This window comes from Narcine bancroftii, chromosome 4 (genome assembly GCF_036971445.1).
Source record: "Narcine bancroftii isolate sNarBan1 chromosome 4, sNarBan1.hap1, whole genome shotgun sequence".
In the NCBI taxonomy this organism is placed as follows: domain Eukaryota; kingdom Metazoa; phylum Chordata; class Chondrichthyes; order Torpediniformes; family Narcinidae; genus Narcine; species Narcine bancroftii.
In genome coordinates, this window is record NC_091472.1 from 105,352,605 (window position 1) to 105,372,973 (window position 20,369).

At 42.9% G+C, this 20,369-nt stretch overlaps 1 protein-coding gene and 1 long non-coding RNA gene across 8 annotated transcripts in view; one reads left to right on the top strand and one right to left on the bottom strand.

Moving 5' to 3' along the window:
• LOC138760954 (uncharacterized) overlaps nucleotides 1-20,369 on the bottom strand; it is a 129,823-nt gene that overhangs the window by 75,519 nt on the left and 33,935 nt on the right. The window lies entirely within an intron of this gene.
• dtd1 (D-aminoacyl-tRNA deacylase 1) overlaps nucleotides 52-20,369 on the top strand; it is a 208,729-nt gene continuing 188,411 nt past the window's right edge. For all 7 annotated transcript variants that reach the window (XR_011355992.1, XR_011355993.1, XR_011355991.1 and 4 more), the window contains exon 1: nucleotides 52-192. Coding sequence is in view for 4 of the 7 variants with exons in the window: in XM_069932343.1 (XP_069788444.1) it covers nucleotides 150-192 (43 nt within the window). In the remaining 3 variants the exon portion in view is untranslated. The remainder of the gene's footprint in view (nucleotides 193-20,369) is intronic.

Consider the following 20,369-nt stretch of genomic DNA (forward strand, 5'->3'; position numbering starts at 1 on the left):
CAATGCTGCTCCGGCTCTGCAGGGGAAACACTGAGCCGACTTTCTCCAGTCTTCTCACTAGTCCTGTCGCCGTTGGGTCGAGCGCTGCGGCTGCACCCAGGAAGCTCTCAGCGTCCCCACACTCCTGCTGCTCCGTCGGCTCAGCCACCATGAAGGCTATTATTCAGAGGGTTGCCAAAGCCAGTGTGACAGGTCAGTCCGGGTTTGGGGGAGGGGGAGGTGGGGGTGGAGGGAAGAAAGGGATTCCTCGCTTTGCATTGTAACCACACTGGGCCACAGTCGCACCTGAACCTTGGGGGGCAGCGCCGGGGAAACCTCAGAAGCTCTGCTGTCGGGGTCAGTCTATTTTCACCCATCACCCCATTAATTCCCGGCACGGGAAATTGAAAATAAAGCACCACAGGAGGCGTTAAGTGGTCGTCAAGCTGGGAACCACCAGCCGGCTTTTGGCACAGCAGAATCCATTCCTGTGCAAGGGGCTTGTCCACTTATTTATCATTGAACCCAGCACTGAGCCCTCGCGTTGCCCGTCCAGACACGCTGTCCTGCAAGTGGACAACACAGTGGCGTCACTAGGGTTAGTGTCACCCACCCCCCCATTAAAAAAACAAATCAGCAATATTTGAAAAAAATATATATAGTTGTAAAAATATGCAATAATGTGTTAAATATAATTGTAAATTGCTTAAATGTAATATTTCTTTGATTAAATGAATACTAGCAACAAAATTGTTTTGTAAAATCTTTGGACATCAAATTACCAACATTATTAGTAACTGAGCGGAAGCCTTTTTTTGGGATTCCCCCCCTCCTTAATTACTCCATTGTTCTAAAAAAAAGTTCTTGACATGGGTTCACAATCACTAAAACACGAGAAAATTTGACAAAAGCAGCGACTCTAAAAACACAGCAGCAACGAAAACAACGGCGCGTGCTTGTCGTGCAAGCAGACGAGAGCATGTGATTCGAAGCGTCAATGTAATTGGGTCATAATGACAGCTCTGGCATCATTATGCAGATGAGAAGGTTCAAAAAGTAAATTAGAATAGAGAGTTTTAGCCTTGTAGGTATGTTGATACATGTAAACTGGGATTACAAAAAAATGTTTTTGTTGTTATAACTATAGAGATTTTTATTTAAAAAAAATTTCTGTTGAAACACTGCACAAAAACTTGAAAGGCAATCATTTTGGTGTCACCCGATGCGGTCCACACCCACCTACTGACGCCAGTGGGACATTTCATACTTTTAGTTGTTGAGGTCCCAGTGGAAACAGAATCAGATTGTAGATGAGAGGTATTGGATTCCTAGCACTGACAGCTTTGATTACATGCCTGTCGCACGCATGTTTAAACTCTCAGCACTTCTTGTCAGATGGGGTGATCTGTTCTGGCTGTATACAAAATCTGTGCTATCGAAAACTTAGAACCATAGAACATTACAGCACAGAAAACAGGCCATTCAGCCTTAGTCTGTGCCAAACTATTATTCTGCCTAGTCCCACTGTTGTATGTCCCTCCATGTCCCTCCCATCTCTGTACCTGTCCAAATTTTCTGAAGTGTTAAAATTGAAATCACATTCTCCACCTCTGCTGGCAGCTCGTTCCACTCTCCCACTACTCTCTGAGTGAAGAAGTTCCCCCTAAACCTTTTCACTTTCATATTTAACATCACCTCAGTGGAAAAAGCCTACTTACTGGGATGCTGCCTGGATTATATTGCATAACTTTCATGTCTGTTTCCACAGCACCCTACACTGACCTATTTAAGATCTGTGGACATCCAAAAATACTGAGAGGGCATTGTTGTCACAGAGTTACACAACACAGAACTGACCCTTTGGCCCAAATCATCCATGTTGGCATTCTAGGCTAGTTCCATTTGGCTGAATTTGGTCCATATCGTTCTGAGCCCTTCCTATCCAGATGCCTTTGAATGTTAAAATTGTGCCCGCTTCTTCAGTTCTGCTTTCACCTAAACCTAGACCCTTCAGTTTTCAAATCATCTATCCTGAGAAAAATCCTCGAGCATTCACTTTATACATGCCCCTCATGATTTTATAAACTTCTATAGGATGAGCCTCCGATGTTTGAGGGACTCACCCTATTCTCCTTCTCACAACTCAACCTCTTCAGTCCCAGCAACATCCTGCTGAATTGCCTCTGCACCTCTTCCAATTTATTGATGTCCTTCCTATCGCTGGGGGACCAGAACTACACACAGTGCTCCGAATGTATTCTCACCAACAACTTTTACAGCTGAACCAAGAAGTTCCAAATTTGTTCTCAACAGCTCACCCAATGAAGGCATGTATACCACAAGCCTTCTTCAGCACCTTGTCCACTTGAGTCCCCTATTTAAAGTAACTGTGTACTTGCATCTATAGACCTTTCTGTTCTATGACACCCTCTAGGTCCATGTCCTACCCTGGTTTGGCTTACAAAGTGCAACTCTTCATACATATCAGAGTTAATCCCATTGTAAACTTAAATATTCTTCTTCACTGTCCACTACACAACCAATTTCAATGTCAGCTGCAAGCTTTCAAGATTCAATTTATTATTATAGTAACAAAACAGTGTCTTACTAGATGAAATTTCCTTTTGTCTGCTGCAAGGCAGACAGATTCGCCATCGGCCTCTTACAGTCTTACAGTCAGAGAGAGAGCCAAAAGGGAGTGTCCCCCCCCCCCCCCCCCCCACCCCCAGAGTCACCGAGTGTTTGTAGATTCGCTATCAGCACTTCCACAGTCCAAACCATTCCAGATCCGAACCCCTGACACGGTCAGGAACCCTTTTTTCAGCACCTCCCTGCATCCCAGTTCTGCAACCTGGTATCTCTCCAGCAATCTGCAGCCCCGGTACGAGTCTCCCGACAGCAGTCTCCAGCAACTCACAGCTTCCGCGGGTTCCTTGTATTGAGTTGCCAGAAGCCCGCTGCATACACTGGTCTCTCAGCCGCAGAGCCCCCTCACCATGTTCATAGTTCCCATGGGTCATCTTCTCGCTTCTCCTTCTCAGACAGTGTGGAGGTGGGGGAGTGATCTTCCTGTCCTCTGGGACCCTATTCCAGTCCTCTGCTTCCCTGGAATCTGCAGCCCCTCGTGGCTGCTACCGATTAATAGGTGCCGCCATCTGGGCACAGACCTGCGGTCGCAGGATTTCAACTAAAATCACCATTGGTTCCCTCAATAGGCCATTCACTGGTCATGCGGGGCCGATGGCAGTTGACTGGGCAACTGAAGCCAGCGGGAGTGCTGCATCTCTGCTTCCAGCGGGTCTGCACAAGTGCCAGCGTTGCCGCTACAGTGGCTCTGACAGCGCCGCCATTTTTAGATCCTAATCTTATTAACGACGTTGCCATCTAAATTGTTAATGCAAATAACTATCAACATTGGACCTAGTGCAGACGTCTGTGACATACAACTGGTCACAGGCATCCAATCGGAGAAAGATTCCTCTGTTACGAGCCCAAAGGACCCCAAAACCCAGCAGCAATAGACATTCACCAAGACAAGTAGTTACTTAAACAAAAGTTATTTTTAATTAACTTTAAACATGAAAATAGAATCAAACTTTAACTTATCTCTACTTAACTAACCCAAATTAACCCCCTTTTAATTCTAAGTGCATGTGTATGATGTGTGTGTAAATTTAAGAAAAGTTCTTTGGTTCACAGTTCAATCTCACTTCTCCTTCTTCCAAGTTCTCTGGTTGCACGCAATTCTTATATTGTGCACAGAATTTAACATGTATAAAGTTCACCAGGCTTTGGTGCTCGAAAGGTAAATGTTTACCGCTCAGTAAGGTTCTTGTAGGGTTTGCAGAGAGAGAGATTTGTGGTTCCGGATTTCCATAACTGAGGTAACACCATTAGTCACCTCATTGCCTTGCTGATGAAACTTGCCCCAACAGGGTTCTCCAGGATGCAAAAACCCCCACCTTCTTCAGCAAACCACAGGAGTTCTCCTTCTTGGTCTTAGGTAAACAAAATCCAGGAGTGACCTTTCTGTGAGCATTTTGTAAAAGGGTCAGCCGCCTTGTAGTTATTCAACCAGCCAGCCTGTCTCCAATCCAAGACAAAGGTTTATTCATTTCATGACACCATTTCAATTAGCACCTACTTGTGAAATGTGCATAGCATTCTCCATTGTTTCTGTAAAGTTCACTGAATATGAATTATCTAGTATTTCAAATAAGATCTGTTTTAAAATGTGTGTATGTATGTAGCTTACACTAATCTTACTAAATTCACCCAATATTTATCCATTACACCTCCACTACTATCCTCTGACTCCTTCCACTAAGCCAATTTTGAACCCAATGATCACATCAGTAATGAAGGGAAAGCTGTAGCTAAGCTTCACTCGTCAAACTGAATGGGGATCTGAGGAAGAGCTTTTTTCACCCAGAGGGTTTGGAATCTGGAACACTCAGGTACTCTCACAATGCTGAAAAAGCATCTAGATGAGCAACTTCAAAAACCAAGGTATGGTAGGCTACAGAGGAAGTACCTGTAAATGGGATTGATATCAGATGGGTCAGCACTGGTGTGGTGGGCTGAATGTTGTCTTTCTGTGCCATGTGGACTATGACTCTCCAACTCTAACTCTTGAGAGTGCCTGGATTGTAATAGGTAAAAATTGAGGAGTTCAAGGCATAACTCCCTATTTCTTATTCACATAATGCCATGGCATTAATTGCTTCCACCTGAAAGGGCAGGCAGGGCATCAGTCTGAAAGGTGCCACTTCCATTTGAGCAGCAGTCCCTCCGTGAGGCACTGGAACCTTGGATGAGCTCGCACTGTACTAGCTCTTTAGAGTTGGGCAGAGCCGCCAACTTCTGAGACAACAGTACATCATCTGATCCCAGCTAACACCTAACCTGGATGTAATGTAACCTTGTAGACTGGAGGATCGGAGTGGAGAAACTATTGAAACAACCCTCCCCCAGATGAATCTCCTGGTCACCTTACCATCGCAGGAGACTTGCTTATTCCAAGTAAGATTCCATCCCTAAAGTTATTTGGTTCAGATGCTTGGTCCTGATAAAATGTTGGAATTTAAATTTTGTGTATAGATAGGTCTGAAAATGTTGAAATTGTTACTAAAATGTTAATATCATTAGGAGTAGTTCAGATCTGAACTTGCAATAATCATCTTGAAGGAGGCAGTTACTGATCCTATATCACTTGACTTTGATGAGAATGGGAATGAATGAATTGGTGAGGCACTAGAACTATAGAATAGTACAACACAGAAAACAGGCCATTCAACCCTTCTAGTCTATGCTGAAACATCATTCCGCTAGTCCCACTGACTTGCACTCATTCCGTAACCCTCCAGACCCCTTCCCCTCCTTGCATCTATCCAAATTATTTTTAAAACTTAAGAGTGAGTGCGTGTCAGATGGCAACTCGTTCCACACTCCCACCACTCTCTGAGTGAAGAACTTCCCTCCAATGTTCCCCCAAGCCTTTCCCCATTCCCCCTAAGGCCGTGTCCTCTTGAATTTAGCTCACGGACAAATCAGCCCACTGGCCGCTTTGGGTATGTTGTGGATGATGGGAAGAGGAGGTAGAGTAAGTAGGTTGGAATGAGTGATCAAAGATATTTTGGTGGGTAGGGGGAGCAGAAGGACATTGTTAACATTTGCAGGTTCCAGGTCATAGAATACCATAAAAGAGAAGTGAATGAGAATGAGGTATGTTATTCCTGTGGTGATTCGGGTGAATTTGGAAAGGGCAAATCTGTAACAGAGTGAGTAAATGTTAAATTTAGTTTTACTAAGAGTATTCTCATCCGGGGAACAGTAGAACTATTTTACAGTTGTAAAACAAGGCCTCGGTGCATTTAATCTATATTTATGCAGATACGGATTTATACTTGATAGTTACCTTGCATTTGTGGATCTTCTTATAGTGTTAAATTTGCAATGAAAACAAGAATTAGCTTTGGGCTGGAGTATTACGTTGTAGGGTCGTGTTTAACCAATTTTGTAGTTTTTTGAGGAGGTTACCAGGAAAGTTGACAAAGAAAAGGCTGTGGATTTTGTCTATGTAGACTTTAGTAAGGCCTTTGACAAAATCCCACATGGGAGTTTAGTCAAGAAGGTTCAGAGGCTAGGAATTCATGGTGAAGTAGTGAACTGGATTTGATAATGGCTGAAAAATGGCAGATGGAATTTAATGCAGATAAGTATGAGGATTTTGGAAGGACAAACCAAGAAAGGACATCCAGAGTAGGGCACTGAGGAGTGCGATAGAACAAAGGGATCTGGGAACACAGATACATAATTCCCTTAAAACTGGCGTCACAGGTGGATAGGGTTGTAAAGAGAGCTGTTGGCATATTGGCTTTCATAAATCAAAGTATTGAGTATAGGAGTTGGGATGTTATGTTAAAGTTGTTTTAGACATTGGTGAGGCCAAATGTGGAGCATTGTGTGCCGTTTTTGTCACCTAACGACAGGAAAGAAATCAATAAGATAGAAAGAGTGCAGAGAAAATTTACTAGGATGTTGCCCAGACTTCAGGAAGTGAGTTACAAGGAAAGGTTAAACAGGTTAGGACTTTATTCCCTGGGGTGTAGAAGAATGCGGGGAGGTATTTAAAATTATGAGGGGATAGACAGAGTAAATGTAGGTAAGCTTTTTCCACTGAGCGTAGGTGAGATACAAACCAGAGGGCAGAGGTTAAGAGTGAAAGGGCAAAAGTTTAGGGAGAGCATGAGGGGGAAATTCTTCACACAGAGAGTGGTGGGAATGTGGAACGAGTTGACAGCTGAAATGGTGAATGCAGGCTCAATTTTAACATTTAAGAAGAATTTGCACAGGTACATGGATGGGAGAGGTATGGAGAGCTATGGATTAACAGGACTAGGCAAAAAAAAATGGTTTGGTACAGACTAGAAGGGCCAAAGGAGCAGATAATAGTCGATACTTGCACAAAGCAATTTTTAAAAATGTATTTTCACATGATTAACTATTATGTGCACAGCAACGGGTCATCATGTGAATGAACAGACTATTAAAATACATTCCTAATCAAAATGTGTACATTGGAGACAAAAACATAGAATAGGAAAGTCAAAAATATATTATATTTTAGTATTCAAAGGATTCTTCCCGTGATTTTTAATTTTTGAATTGAAATATTCACATACCCTGGGCACGGGTTAACTGAGTGGCGAAGATTCACTGCTTAATATTTACAGGATCCCATGGTTATGCCCGTCACAATTACCAAATCACTGATGAAGGGCACTAAAGGTTAAGCCACTGATGCAGGGGAAAGGCGGCGCTTCAGTGACTCACCGGACCAGGTGGAATTTTCTTTGGGAATGCCACCCTATGACTTTAGTGGTTTTATGAAAGGCACCTCAGCTAATTTTGACAGGACCCATGTTTAATGTTCATTGCGATCTTCTATCTTTATCATATAAGCAATCCCAAGCAGTATCCTGATGGGGCTAATGTTCATAGGTATGTCGCTGCCAGGAGTTTATTCTCTTCCTTGTTTCATTTCCGCTACAACAATATTAATCTAGCAATGGAATTAATTGATTTGCAAATTTCTTCATCTAATTTATGCACACTCGCGGGTTGGCCGCACTCTGCACGTCACCCTGTACAGCCTCCATGAAAGGAAGGTTTCATTAACAATTGCTTGAAAATCTCTAATCTTAAGCAGGGAGAGAGGTGTAAAACGGGATTCAGTGGGGCAGACATTTACTCTGAGAGCATGGTACTTCTTGCTCTTGTCACGGTAAATAAATTGCCAATGACACTTGCAGTTTATGGACTCAAGTACTCAATTTAAATTGCACTAACAAAGTGCGGAATTGCATCAAGGTGATAGTAAAACACCTTCCGTTTCAAATACTGTACCTTCGTATTTATGTGTCATATATGAATCACATAGATACCACCCTCCCATTAATTAGTGGTAAAATAATAACCCTGATTAAAGGTGATTATTGGCTAAAATCGCTAACCTTAAATACTCAGTTGTTCATAAAAGTTGAAGGCAGGGCAGTGCTATAGTAGGAGCGCAAGCATTTAGCGTGGGGCCCTGAGCATTTGCTACTACGTTAATCTGGCACTGGTGAGCTTGTATTTGAAAGACAATGTGATAACCTCTGTTGAATCTATTATACAGGAAGTGTGACATTAAAAATTTGAAAATAGTAGAGTTGACCATGATTTCACTGAAAAGGAAATAATTTTGATGTTATAACCAATGGAATACAGTACCTGGATATGGATTATGTGGATGTAGATGCACAAGAAGTTATTCTGGTTGGAGACTGCCGAGATAAACTCAAACCAGTCAACATTAATATCAACTTCTCGAATTTCTGTTAACCCCCCTCGTGAATCTCTCTCCAAGTCCCTTCCTCTGGCTCCCCACCCCTTTCCCTTCCTTCTCCAATCAGAGAACTACCCTCTGCCCACTTCCCCTCATAATTTCTCAGCTTTTTTCTTTTCTAGCCTCCCCCATGTATCCACTTACGACTTCTTACCTATCAGCCTGTGCTCCTGTCCCTTCCCCTTTCTTCCTCTTCTTCTCTCTCCCCCCACTCCACTCACCTTTACATGCAGCTGTTTTTGCTCATACCTGACGAAAGGTTGGTTACCTTTTATTTCCTATGGATGCTGGGTGACCTACTGGCTACCTTCAGCACTTTTGTGTCTAGTGGGCAGATACGAATGGTCATTTTAGGTTTGCGAGATGGCAAATGGGTTTCTGCAGAAACTGGTGCTCTGGAGTCCGTATCATTGATGAGGAGCTTACTGATGGTAGAAAACCAGTGGGTGAGTTTTGAGGAGGTTGCAGAGATAGAGTCAGGTTAAGTGAAAGGTTGAGGATATGGGAGATGGAATAGGGTGTGAGAACGTGTCCTTGAGAGTATGGAAAAAAAGTATTCAAATGTGAGAAATTGAAGTGGGTCCCCGTCCCCATGTGAGTCCATGTCTGTGTGTGTATCTGTGTCCCTGTACGTGAATCATTGAGACATGGAGACAAAGAAAATAATTTGAAAGGTCCTTGTTACATTTGCTTTTATTGCTTGAATACAAACGTAAAGATAAATTGCATTAGCAATGGTGGAATATCATGTGCAAATCTGGTCTTTCTCCTTGTGGAAGGATATATTTGAGGTTGAAAGAATACAGCTAAAGTATGGTATTTTTTTTTAAACTGAGGGAAGGTTAAGTTGAGCGGATTGCCTAAAACCCCCTAGAGCAGGGGTGGCCAATCTTTTAATTTTTAATTTAGACATGCAGCACGGTAACAGGCCATTTTGGCCCATGAATCCGTGCCACCCAATTAACCTACACCCCCGGTATGTACTCGTGGGCTGAAATGGCCTGTTACCATGCTGTATGTCTAACTAAAAAAATCATACAGTTGGCCACCCCTGCCCTTGAGCTTGGAAGAATGAAAAATAATCTCTTTTAGGGACAGAGGATGAGAGATGACTTAATAGAGGTATCTAAGACTAGGAGAGGCTTAGATAGGGTGGACAGCCAGCACCTTTTACCTGGGACGAAACCCCTCTCTGAAACTGGATCCTGAACCTCATCACAGAAAGACCATGGTCTGTCCAGATTGGTAGCAGAGCATTGAGCACCATCACTGCACACCTCAGGGCTGTGTGTTCAGACCCCTCTGTTCACACTATTGACCCACAACTCCATCACCAAATCCAGCTCCCAACAGTGTCATCAAGTTTGCAGATGACACAACAACCTCCCTGCTTCTATCTACAGTCATCTATTCCTTTCATAATTTTAAATGATCTTATAAGATTCCCCCCCTCAACCTTCAATGAGTATAGTCCCAGGCTACTCAATCTCTCTTCACAAGATAAATCTTACATTTCCAGAATCAACCTGGTGAACTTGCTCTGCGCCAGCTCCCGAGCAGTTATGTCCCTTCTCAAGTAAGGAGACCAGAACTGCACACAGTGCTATAGGTATAGCCTCACCAATACTCTACACAGATCAAGAGGAACCTCCCTGATCATAAACTCAGTTCAAGCAATGAAGGCCAACATCCCATTTGTAAATAGGGGAGACATGGTTGGTGTCGCGGTTAGCACCACATCTCCATCGGGCACACAAAACTCAAAACGGTCAACCAGTTTACCTATCTCAGCTGCACCATTTCATCGGATGCAAGGATCAACAACGAGATAGACAACAGACTCGCCAAGGCAAATAGCACCTTTGGAAGACTACACAAAAGAGTCTGAAAAAACAACCAACTGAAAAACCTCACAAAGATTAGCGTATTCAGAGCCGTTGACATACCCATACTCCTGTTCGGATCCGAATCATGGGTCCTTTACCGGCATCACCTACGGCTCCTAGGACGCTTCCACCAGCGTTGTCTCCGCTCCATCCTCAACATTCATTGGAGCGACTTCATCTCCAACATCGAAGTACTCGAGATGGCAGAGGCCGACAGCATCGAATCCACGCTGCTGAAGATCAAACTGCGCTGGGTAGGTCACATCTCCAGAATGGAGGACCATCCCCTTCCCAAGATCGTGTTATATGGCGAGCTCTCTACTGGCCACCGAGACAGAGGTGCACCAAAGAAGAGGTACAAGGAATGCCTAAAGAAAGCTTTTGGTGCCTGCCACATTGACCACCGCCAGTGGGCTGATATCGCCTCAAACCGTGCATCTTGGCGCCTCACAGTTCGGCGGGCAGCAACCTCCTTTGAAAAAGACTGCAGAGCCCACCTCACTGTCAAAAGACAAAGGAGGAAAAACCCAACACCCAACCCCAACCAACCAATTTTCCCCTGCAACCGCTGCAACCGTGTCTGCCTGTCCCGCATCGGACTTGTCAGCCACAAACAAGCCTGCAGCTGACGTGGACATTACCTCTCCATAAATCTTCGTCCGCGAAGCCAAGCCAAAGAAGCTGTTACAGCACCAATGATCGGGACCGGGGTTTGATTCTCGTGCAGTCTGTAAGGAGTTGGTACATTCACCCTGTGACTGCATGAGTTTACGGGGGTGGGTGGGGGGTGGGCTCTGGTTTCCGACCACTGTTTGAAATATAACAGGTAAGTAGATTAATTGGGTGGCGTGCGCTGAAGTGAGCTGTTACTATGTTGTGTGTCTAAATTTTTAAAAATTAAATGTAATTAAAAAAAATATATTAAATATTCTGCAACAACAATGAGTCCAACTATAGAGAAGAGGTGGAAAATCTTGTGAAATGGTCCGAGAGCAACAAACGGAGTCTCAACGTGGAGAAGACAAAGGGTATGATTCTGGACATCAGGAGGACCATGAATGACCAACCTTCACTACATATCAACAACTCTAGTAGAGAGAGAGCACCAAGTTCCTTGGAGTTCACTTAACTAGTGACCTGTCGTGGTCACACAACATCTCCTCACTTGTCAGAAAGGTGCAACAGTGACTGCATTTCCTCAGAAGACTGAAGTGGGCAAGGCTACCCGGTCATCATTATGTCAGCTTTCTATAGGAACTTTATCAAGAGTGTCCTGGACGGCTGCATCACAGTGTGGTACAGTTGCTGAAGAGAAATGGATCAGAGGTCAATCCACAGGACCATAACAGTAGCAGAGAGGATCACTGGAATTTCCTTCATTTCCCCCCCCTTCCCTCCAACTCCCCCATCAATGTGATCTACAGGGGGGATCATTGTCTGAAGAAGATGCACAAAATCATTGAGGACCCATTCCACTCTGCACACAGGATCTTTCAACTGCTCCTGTCAGCAAAGCGAATGTTGAACTACCAAGGAACTGCTCACACTAATTATCCAAGACTCTCATATTCATGAAAAATATTTATTTGTATAGATGAAAAACTTGTCCTGCATATGAATTGTTTGTATGTGTGTTATGTCTGGTTGTCTGTCTACATGTTTTGTACTGTGGACCAGAGCGCACAGTTTCATCAGATTGTACCTGTACAATCAGATGATATTAAACTTGACTTGAAATACCAGAGGACATATGTTTAAGGTGAGTGGAGAAATGTTTTATTTTACACGAGAGGTTGCCTGAATGCATTGTTGGGAGTGGCGGTGTCTGATACAATAGGGACATTCAAAAGACTCTGGTTGGCACATGGATGTCAGAAAAATAGAGGTAGGGAAGGATTAGATGTTTGTGGAGTAGGTTTACATTGGATGGCACAATATCGTGGGATAAAAGCCTGTACTGTCTGTAATATTCTTTGTTCTAAAACAGAACAAGTCCATGTATGCTTTAACAGAGCACGTACTGGGATCATGCTACCTCTGGCTGGGGTCTCTAGCAAAGTCTAAGATGAAAAGGACAGACATTCACAACCGACATAGGAAATTTCTTTATCCAGAAGGGAACAAGTCTTTGGAATTTTCTACACTGGGGGGACTATAGAAGTTTAATTGCAGAGATTTTAATATTGAAAAAAAAATTATATTTAATTGAACAAAATGTAGACATATAGCTCAGTAAGAGATGAGCTTTGGCCCATGAGCCCATGCCATCCAATTTACACCTAATTAACCTGCAATCCTGTTATATTTCGAACAGTGGTCGGAAACCATAGCCCACCCCCCCCCACCCCCCCACCCCCGTAAACTCACACAGTCACAGGGAGAATGTACCAACTCCTTACAGACTGCACGAGAATCAAACCCCGGTCCCGATCATTGGTGCTGTAACAGCTTCTTTTCTTTGGCTTGGCTTCGCGGACGAAGATTTATGGAGGGGGTAAATGTCCACGTCAGCAGCAGGCTCGTTTGTGGCTGACAAGTCCGATGCGGGACAGGCAGACACGGTTGCAGCGGTTGCAGGGGAAAATTGGTTGGTTGGGGTTGGGTGTTGGGTTTTTCCTCCTTTGTCTTTTGTCAGTGAGGTGGGCTCTGCGGTCTTCTTCAAAGGAGGTTGCTGCCCGCCGAACTGTGAGGCGCCAAGATGCACGGTTTGAGGCGATATCAGCCCACTGGCGGTGGTCAATGTGGCAGGCACCAAGAGATTTCTTTAGGCAGTCCTTGTACCTGTTCTTTGGTGCACCTCTGTCACGGTGGCCAGTGGAGAGCTCGCCATATAGCATGATCTTGGGAAGGCGATGGTCCTCCATTCTGGAGACGTGACCCACCCAGCGCAGCTGGATCTTCAGCAGCGTGGACTCGATGCTGTCGGCCTCTGCCATCTCGAGTACTTCGACGTTAGGGATGAAGGCGCTCCAATGAATGTTGAGGATGGAGCGGAGACAACGCTGGTGGAAGTGTTCTAGGAGCCGTAAGTGATGCCGGTAGAGGACCCATGATTCGGAGCCGAACAGGAGTGTGGGTATGACAACGGCTCTGTATACGCTTATCTTTGTGAGGTTTTTCAGTTGGTTGTTTTTCCAGACTCTTTTGTGTAGTCTTCCAAAGGCGCTATTTGCCTTGGCGAGTCTGTTGTCTATCTCGTTGTCGATCCTTGCATCTGATGAAATAATGCAGCCGAGATAGGTAAACTGGTTGACCGTTTTGAGTTTTGTGTGCCCGATGGAGATGTGGGGGGGCTGGTAGTCATGGTGGGGAGCTGGCTGATGGAGGACCTCAGTCTTCTTCAGGCTGACTTCCAGGCCAAACATTTTGGCAGTTTCCGCAAAACAGGACGTCAAGCGCTGAAGAGCTGGCTCTGAATGGGCAACTAAAGCGGCATCGTCTGCAAAGAGTAGTTCACGGACAAGTTGCTCTTGTGTCTTGGTGTGAGCTTGTAGGCGCCTCAGATCGAAGAGACTGCCATCTGTGCGGTACCGGATGTAAACAGCGTCTTCATTGTTTAGGTCTTTCATGGCTTGGTTCAGCATCATGCTGAAGAAGATTGAAAAGAGGGTTGGTGCGAGAACACAGCCTTGCTTCATGCCATTGTTAATGGAGAAGGGTTCAGAGAGCTCATTGCTGTATCTGAACCGACCTTGTTGGTTTTCATGCAGTTGGATAACCATGTTGAGGAACTTTGGGGGGCATCCGATGCGCTCTAGTATTTGCCAAAGCCCTTTCCTGCTCACGGTGTCGAAGGCTTTGGTGAGGTCAACAAAGGTGATGTAGAGTCCTTTGTTTTGTTCTCTGCACTTTTCTTGGAGCTGTCTGAGGGCAAAGACCACGTCAGTAGTTCCTCTGTTTACGCGAAAGCCGCACTGTGATTCTGGGAGAATATTCTCGGCGACACTAGGTATTATTCTATTTAGGAGCATCCTAGCGAAGATTTTGCCTGCAATGGAGAGCTGCGTGATTCCCCTGTAGTTTGAGCAGTCTGATTTCTCGCCTTTGTTTTTGTACAGGGTGATGATGGTGGCTTCACGAAGGTCCTGAGGCAGTTTTCCTTGGTCCCAACAAAGCTTGAAAAACTCATGCAGTTTGACATGCAGAGTTTTGCCGCCAGCCTTCCAGACCTCTGGGGGGATTGCATCCATACCTGCTGCTTTGCCACTTTTCAGTTGTTCGATTGCCTTATATGTCTCATCCTGGGTGAGGACCTCATCCAGCTCTAGCCTTAGGGGCTGTTGAGGGAGCTGGAGCAGGGCGGAATCTTGGACTGAGCGGTTGGCACTGAAAAGAGATTGGAAGTGTTCTGACCATCGGTTGAGGATGGAGATCTTGTCGCTGAGGAGGACTTTACCGTCTGAGCTGCATAGCGGGCTTTGGACTTGGGGTGAGGAGCCGTACACAGCCTTTAGAGCCTCGTAGAAACTCCTGAAGTCGCCAATGTCCGCGCTGAGCTGCGTTCGCTTGGCGAGGCTAGTCCACCACTCATTTTGGATCTTCCGGAGTTTGCGCTGAAGATGGCTGCATGCGCGACGGAAGGCTTGTTTCTTCTCTGGACAGGACGGCTTTGTAAGGTAAGCCTGGTGGGCAGCACGCATCTTTGCCAGCAGCTCCTGGATTTCCTGGCTGTTATCGTCGAACCAGTCCTTGTTTTTCCTGGAGGAGAAGCCCAGTACCTCTTCAGTGGATTGCAGTATGGTAGTCTTCAGCTGATCCCAGAGGGTTTCGGGGGACGAGTCCGTGAGGCGGATTGCATCGTCGAGCTTTGCTTTGAGGTTTGCCTGGAAGTTTCCTCTCACTTCGTCTGACTGCAGGTTTCCAACATTGAACCTCTTTCTGGGGGCTTTACTGTTCCTGGGCTTTGGCTTGAAGTGAAGGTTGAGCTTGCAGCGAACCAGCCGGTGGTCAGTGTGGCATTCCGCGCTGGGCATGACCCTGGTGTGGAGCACATCTCATTTGTCTCTTTCTCGCACCAGGACGTAGTCCAGGAGGTGCCAGTGTTTGGATCGGGGATGCATCCAGGTAGTCTTAAGGCTGTCCCTCTGCTGAAAAAGGGTGTTTGTAATGACAAGCCGCTGTTCTGCGCAGATCAAGTTCCTCTTGATCTGTGTAGAGTATTGGTGAGGCTAAACCTGTAGCACTGCGTGCAGTTCTGGTCTCCTTACTTGAGAAGGGACATAACTGCTCGGGAGCTGGCGCAGAACAAGTTCACCAGGTTGGTTCTGGAAATGTAAGACTTATCTTGTGAGGAGAGATTGAGTAGCCTGGGACTATACTCATTGAAGGTTGAGGGGGAAATCTTATAAGATCATTTAAAATTAAGAAAGAAATAGATGACTGTAGATAGAGGCAGGGAAGTTGTTTCCACTGGTGGGTGAGACTGGAATTCGAGGACGTGTCCTCAAGATTTGAGGGAGAAGATTTAGAAGCAGGAGATGAGGAGTAACTGGTTCTCCCAGAGAGGAGTGAATATGTGAAATTCTCAGCTTCATTAACTGTATTTAAGACCCGCATTTTTGAAGAATAAGGGAAGAAACGGTTTATGGAAAAAGGTGGGTAGTGTTAGGTCTGCTTTGTTCATGAATGAGTGAGACAAACACCAGACTGAGTCGAAATCAGGGTTCTTTGTTCTTTATTACCGGATTGTAACACTTGCGACTAACGATGTTAGCCGGAGAATGCATTCTGCCGTTATCAGCAAAATGGTGATTTTTTATACCCTTGGATATGTGCTTAGAACATCATCATATCATTACTTGTCCAATGACTAAAACTGTTGCTATCCTTTCCCTGCTAGCTTCCTGCCTCTCAATCCATCAATGTCTCTCTTATCTTGTAAGTACAAGGATGCATTCACATCTTGTTACTGCCCCGTACATTCCCATCTCATGATGTTTTACCTAACAGGAGTACAAGGACACCTCCCCTTCTTGTTACTGCCCTGTACAGGGTAACTCCCTACACATTCCCATCTCATGATGTTTTACCTTACAGTAGGTAGAGCTGAGTCCAAGGCCAGATCAGCCATGATCCTATTGAATGGCGGAGCAGGCTTGATGTGTCAGACGGCTGACTCCTGTTTCCTATGTTCTTATTTTTAAGCCAGAGTTCAATAGATTTTTTAACAATAGGAAACTAATTGGTGCAAGAAAGTGGCACTGAGATAACTGGCCAGCCATGATCAGATTGGATGGTGGAGCGGGGGCAGAATGGCCAATTCCTACTCCTGGTTTTGTTGTGTTCTAAGAGGACAGCAGAATTTTTAAAAAATAATAGGAATGATTACTTTAGGTCCACTGATCTTACCTGGGACACTCTCAACATGGAGAGGATTTAAGGTGGCAACAAAGGGAATGTCATTTGCAGGCAGAAATATGAAAAATGCTGGAAAGGGTCAACAGGTTTGGAAGCAGCTGTGCACGATAAAGTAGGGCCCAAGTTTTGAGGCAATGACTGTTGGTCAGAAGTTGAATGTGTAAGGAACTAAGAAGGAAGTAGGTGGGGTAAAGAGACAAAGTGCAGGGGTGGCTGAATGGTGTGGGTGGTGGTGCTGGCTGAGGAAGGGTGGTGAAGCGTCCATTAAGCACTCCTGATTTTTCTGGAGAAGGTGCATACAGAAGAGTGAGTGAAAAACTTTGCAGTTGTTGGAAATCTGAAAAGAAAAAAAAGTGCTGGAATTATTCAGCTGAGTAGGTAGCATCTTTGGAGAGAGAAAAGCAGAGTTATTTATTTTTAATTTAGGCCGCCAGTGCAGTGACAGGCCTTTCTGGCCCATGAGTCCATGCCACCAAAATACACTATTTAGCCTACGTACTTGGTCCGTTTTTGGAGGGTGGGAGAAAACCGGAGCACCCAGATGAAGCCCACACAGTCGCTGAGAGAACGCACAAACTCCTTGCACACAGCGTCAGATTTGAACCCGGGTCACTGGTGCTGCAATAGGGCTGCGCAAACCGTGATGGAATAATGACCTTTTATTGTTGACAATGGGCAGTTCTGATGTCGATTGGAAAAGCTTGTTATCTGAAATTGTTGGATGTGGTGTTGAGTTCAAAATGAAAGCCTGAAGGTCTCATGCAATACACAACTGTGCTGGAGAATCTCAGCAGGTCACGCAACATCCACATGAAGTAAAAGGCAGTTGATGTTTCGTGCCTGAGCCCTTTGTTAGGATGTAGTTTTTTTTTATTATATTGTTTTTATTTTTCACACTGTGAACCATATCAACCAAAATATATACAAACGGGACTTTATTTTTTAAATTATATGTTATTTTTTCCAATGGAATACATTTATTCATTTCCATGTACCATTGCTGTATTCTCATCCTCTCTTGCATTTTCCAAGTTGACATTATATATCTTTTTGCTACAGCTAAGGCTATCATAATAAATCTTTTTTTTATGCTTTATCCAATTTGAGGCCTAATTCCTCACTTCTTATATTACTTAGAAGAAAGATCTCTGGATTTTTTGGTATGTTATTTTTGTGATATTATTTAATATCTGATTTAGATCTTCCCAAGACATTTTCACTTTCTCACATGCCCAAATTGCATGTACTGTTGTTCCCGTTTCCTGACAGCGAAAACATCTATCTGATAATGTTGGATCCCATTTTTTAAACTTTTGGGACGTGATATATAACCTGTGTAACCAATTATACTGCATCATTCGTAACCTTGTGTTTATTATATTCTTCATAGTTCCAGAACATAACTTTTCCCATGTTTCATTTTTTATCTTTATTTTTAAATCCTTTCCCACTTTTGTTTGGGTTTATAGCTTATTTCATAATTTTCCTTATCTTGCATCTTAATGTGCATGTTTGTTATAAATCTTTTAATTATCATTGTGTCTGTAATCACATATTCAAAGCTGCTTCCTTCTGGTAATCTCAGTCTGTTTCCCAGTTTATCCTTTAAATAAGCTTTCAGTTGATGATATGCAAACATTGTACCATGAGTTATTCCATATTTGTACTTCAACTGTTCAAATGTTAATAAATTATTTCCAAAAAAACAATTTTCTATTCTTTTGATTCCTTTACTCTATCATTCTCTAAAGGAAAGGTTATCTATTGTAAAAGGGATTAGCGGATTTTGTGGCAATAGTAATTTTGGTATTTGGTAATTCATTTTTTTCCTTTCTAAGTGGATCTTCTTCCATATATTGAGTAAATGATGCAATACTGGTGAGCTTTTATATTACACCAGCTTTTCATCCCACTTATAAAGTATATGTTCCGGTACTTTCTCCCCTATTTTATCTAGTTCTATCTTAGTCCAGTCTGGTTTTTCCCTTGTCTGGTAAAAATCCGATAAATACCTTAATTGTGCTGCTCTATAATAATTTTTAAAGTTTGGTAACTGCAAACTACCTTGGTTATACCTCTCTGTTAATTTATCTAACGCTATCCTTGGTTTCCCCCCCCTTTCCACAAGAATTTCCTTATTATTCTCTTTAGTTCATTAAAGAATTTCTCTGTTAAGGGAATTGGTATTCTTGGGAAGACATTCATTTTAATGCAATTTACCCTCCCTATCAACGTTAAGCCACCTGTACAAACTAAATTATCAGCTACTAATAAAGAAATTGTAGGAATTTACCACAATTCTTTCAATGTTCTAAGTCTTCCTACAATTTCTTTATTAGTAGCTGATAATTTAGTTTGTACAGGTGGCTTAATTTATTATCTAACCTGATACCTAGGTATCAGATTGCTTGTGTTTGCCATTTAAATGGTGATTCTTTTTTAAATTCTGCATAATCCGCGTTACTCATTGGCATCACTTCATTTTTATTTGCGTTGATCTTGTACCCTGATATTTCTCCATACTCCGATTTCTTATGTAATTCTTTTGTTGATATTTCTAGTTCTGTTAAGTATACTATGATGTCATCTGCAAATAAACTGATTTTATACTCCTCCTTTATTTTTATCCCTTTTATTTTATTTTCTGTTCTTATCAGTTCTGCCAATGGTTCTATTGCTAAAGCGAACAATGAGGGAGATAATGGACATCACTGTCTAGTTGACCTACTTAATTTAAATTGGTTTGATACATATCCATTTTCTGTTACCTTCGCCAATGATCCATTATATCGTTTTAATCCAATTAATATATTTTTCTGGTAGATTGAACCTCTGTAATACTTTAAATAAATAATCCATTCTACTCTGTCAAAGGCTTTTTCTGTGTCTAAAGCAACAGCCACTATTGGCTTCTTATTTCCTTGAACTGCATGAATTAGATTAATAAGTTTACAGACATTATCCGCTGTTCGTCTTTTCTGAATGAATCCAATTTGATCTTGTTTTACTATTTTTGGTACACAATCAGCCAATCTGTATGCTAATAATTTTGCTATTATTTTATAATCTGAATTAAGTAAAGATATTGGTCTATATGATGCTGGTGTTAGTGGATCCTTCCCTGTCTTTGGTATTACTGTAATTATTGCTGTCTTACATGAATCTGGCAAGTTTTGTGTTTCTTCTATCTGGTTCATTACTTCCAAGAGAGGAGGAATTAATAACTCTTTAAATGTTTTATAGAATTCTATTGGGAATTCATCCTCTCCAGGCATTTTATTGTTCGGCAGCTTTTTTAATATATCCTGTACTTTCTCAGTACAGGATATATTTGTTTTGTTCCTCTTCTTGCAATTTTGGCAGTTCAATTTTAGCTAAAAACTCTTCTATTTTATCATCTTTCCCCTTGTTCTCAGTTTGGTATAATTGTTCATAAAATTCCTTAAAGTTTTCATTAATCTCTATTGGGTTATATGTAATTTGTTTGTTCTTTTTCCTTGATGCCAATACAGTTATTTTAGCTTGTTTTGTTTTAAGTTGCCAGGCTAATATTTTTTGTTTTTTTCTCCCAGTTCATAATACTTTTGCTTTATTTTCAATATGTTCTTCTCCACCTTATACGTTTGTAATGTTTCGTATTTTATTTTTTTGTCCGCCAATTCTATCCATTTCGTTATATCATCCCTTTTTACTAGTTCCTTTTCTATACTTACTATCTCCCTTTCCAACTGCTCTGTTTCCCGATTGTAATCCTTTTT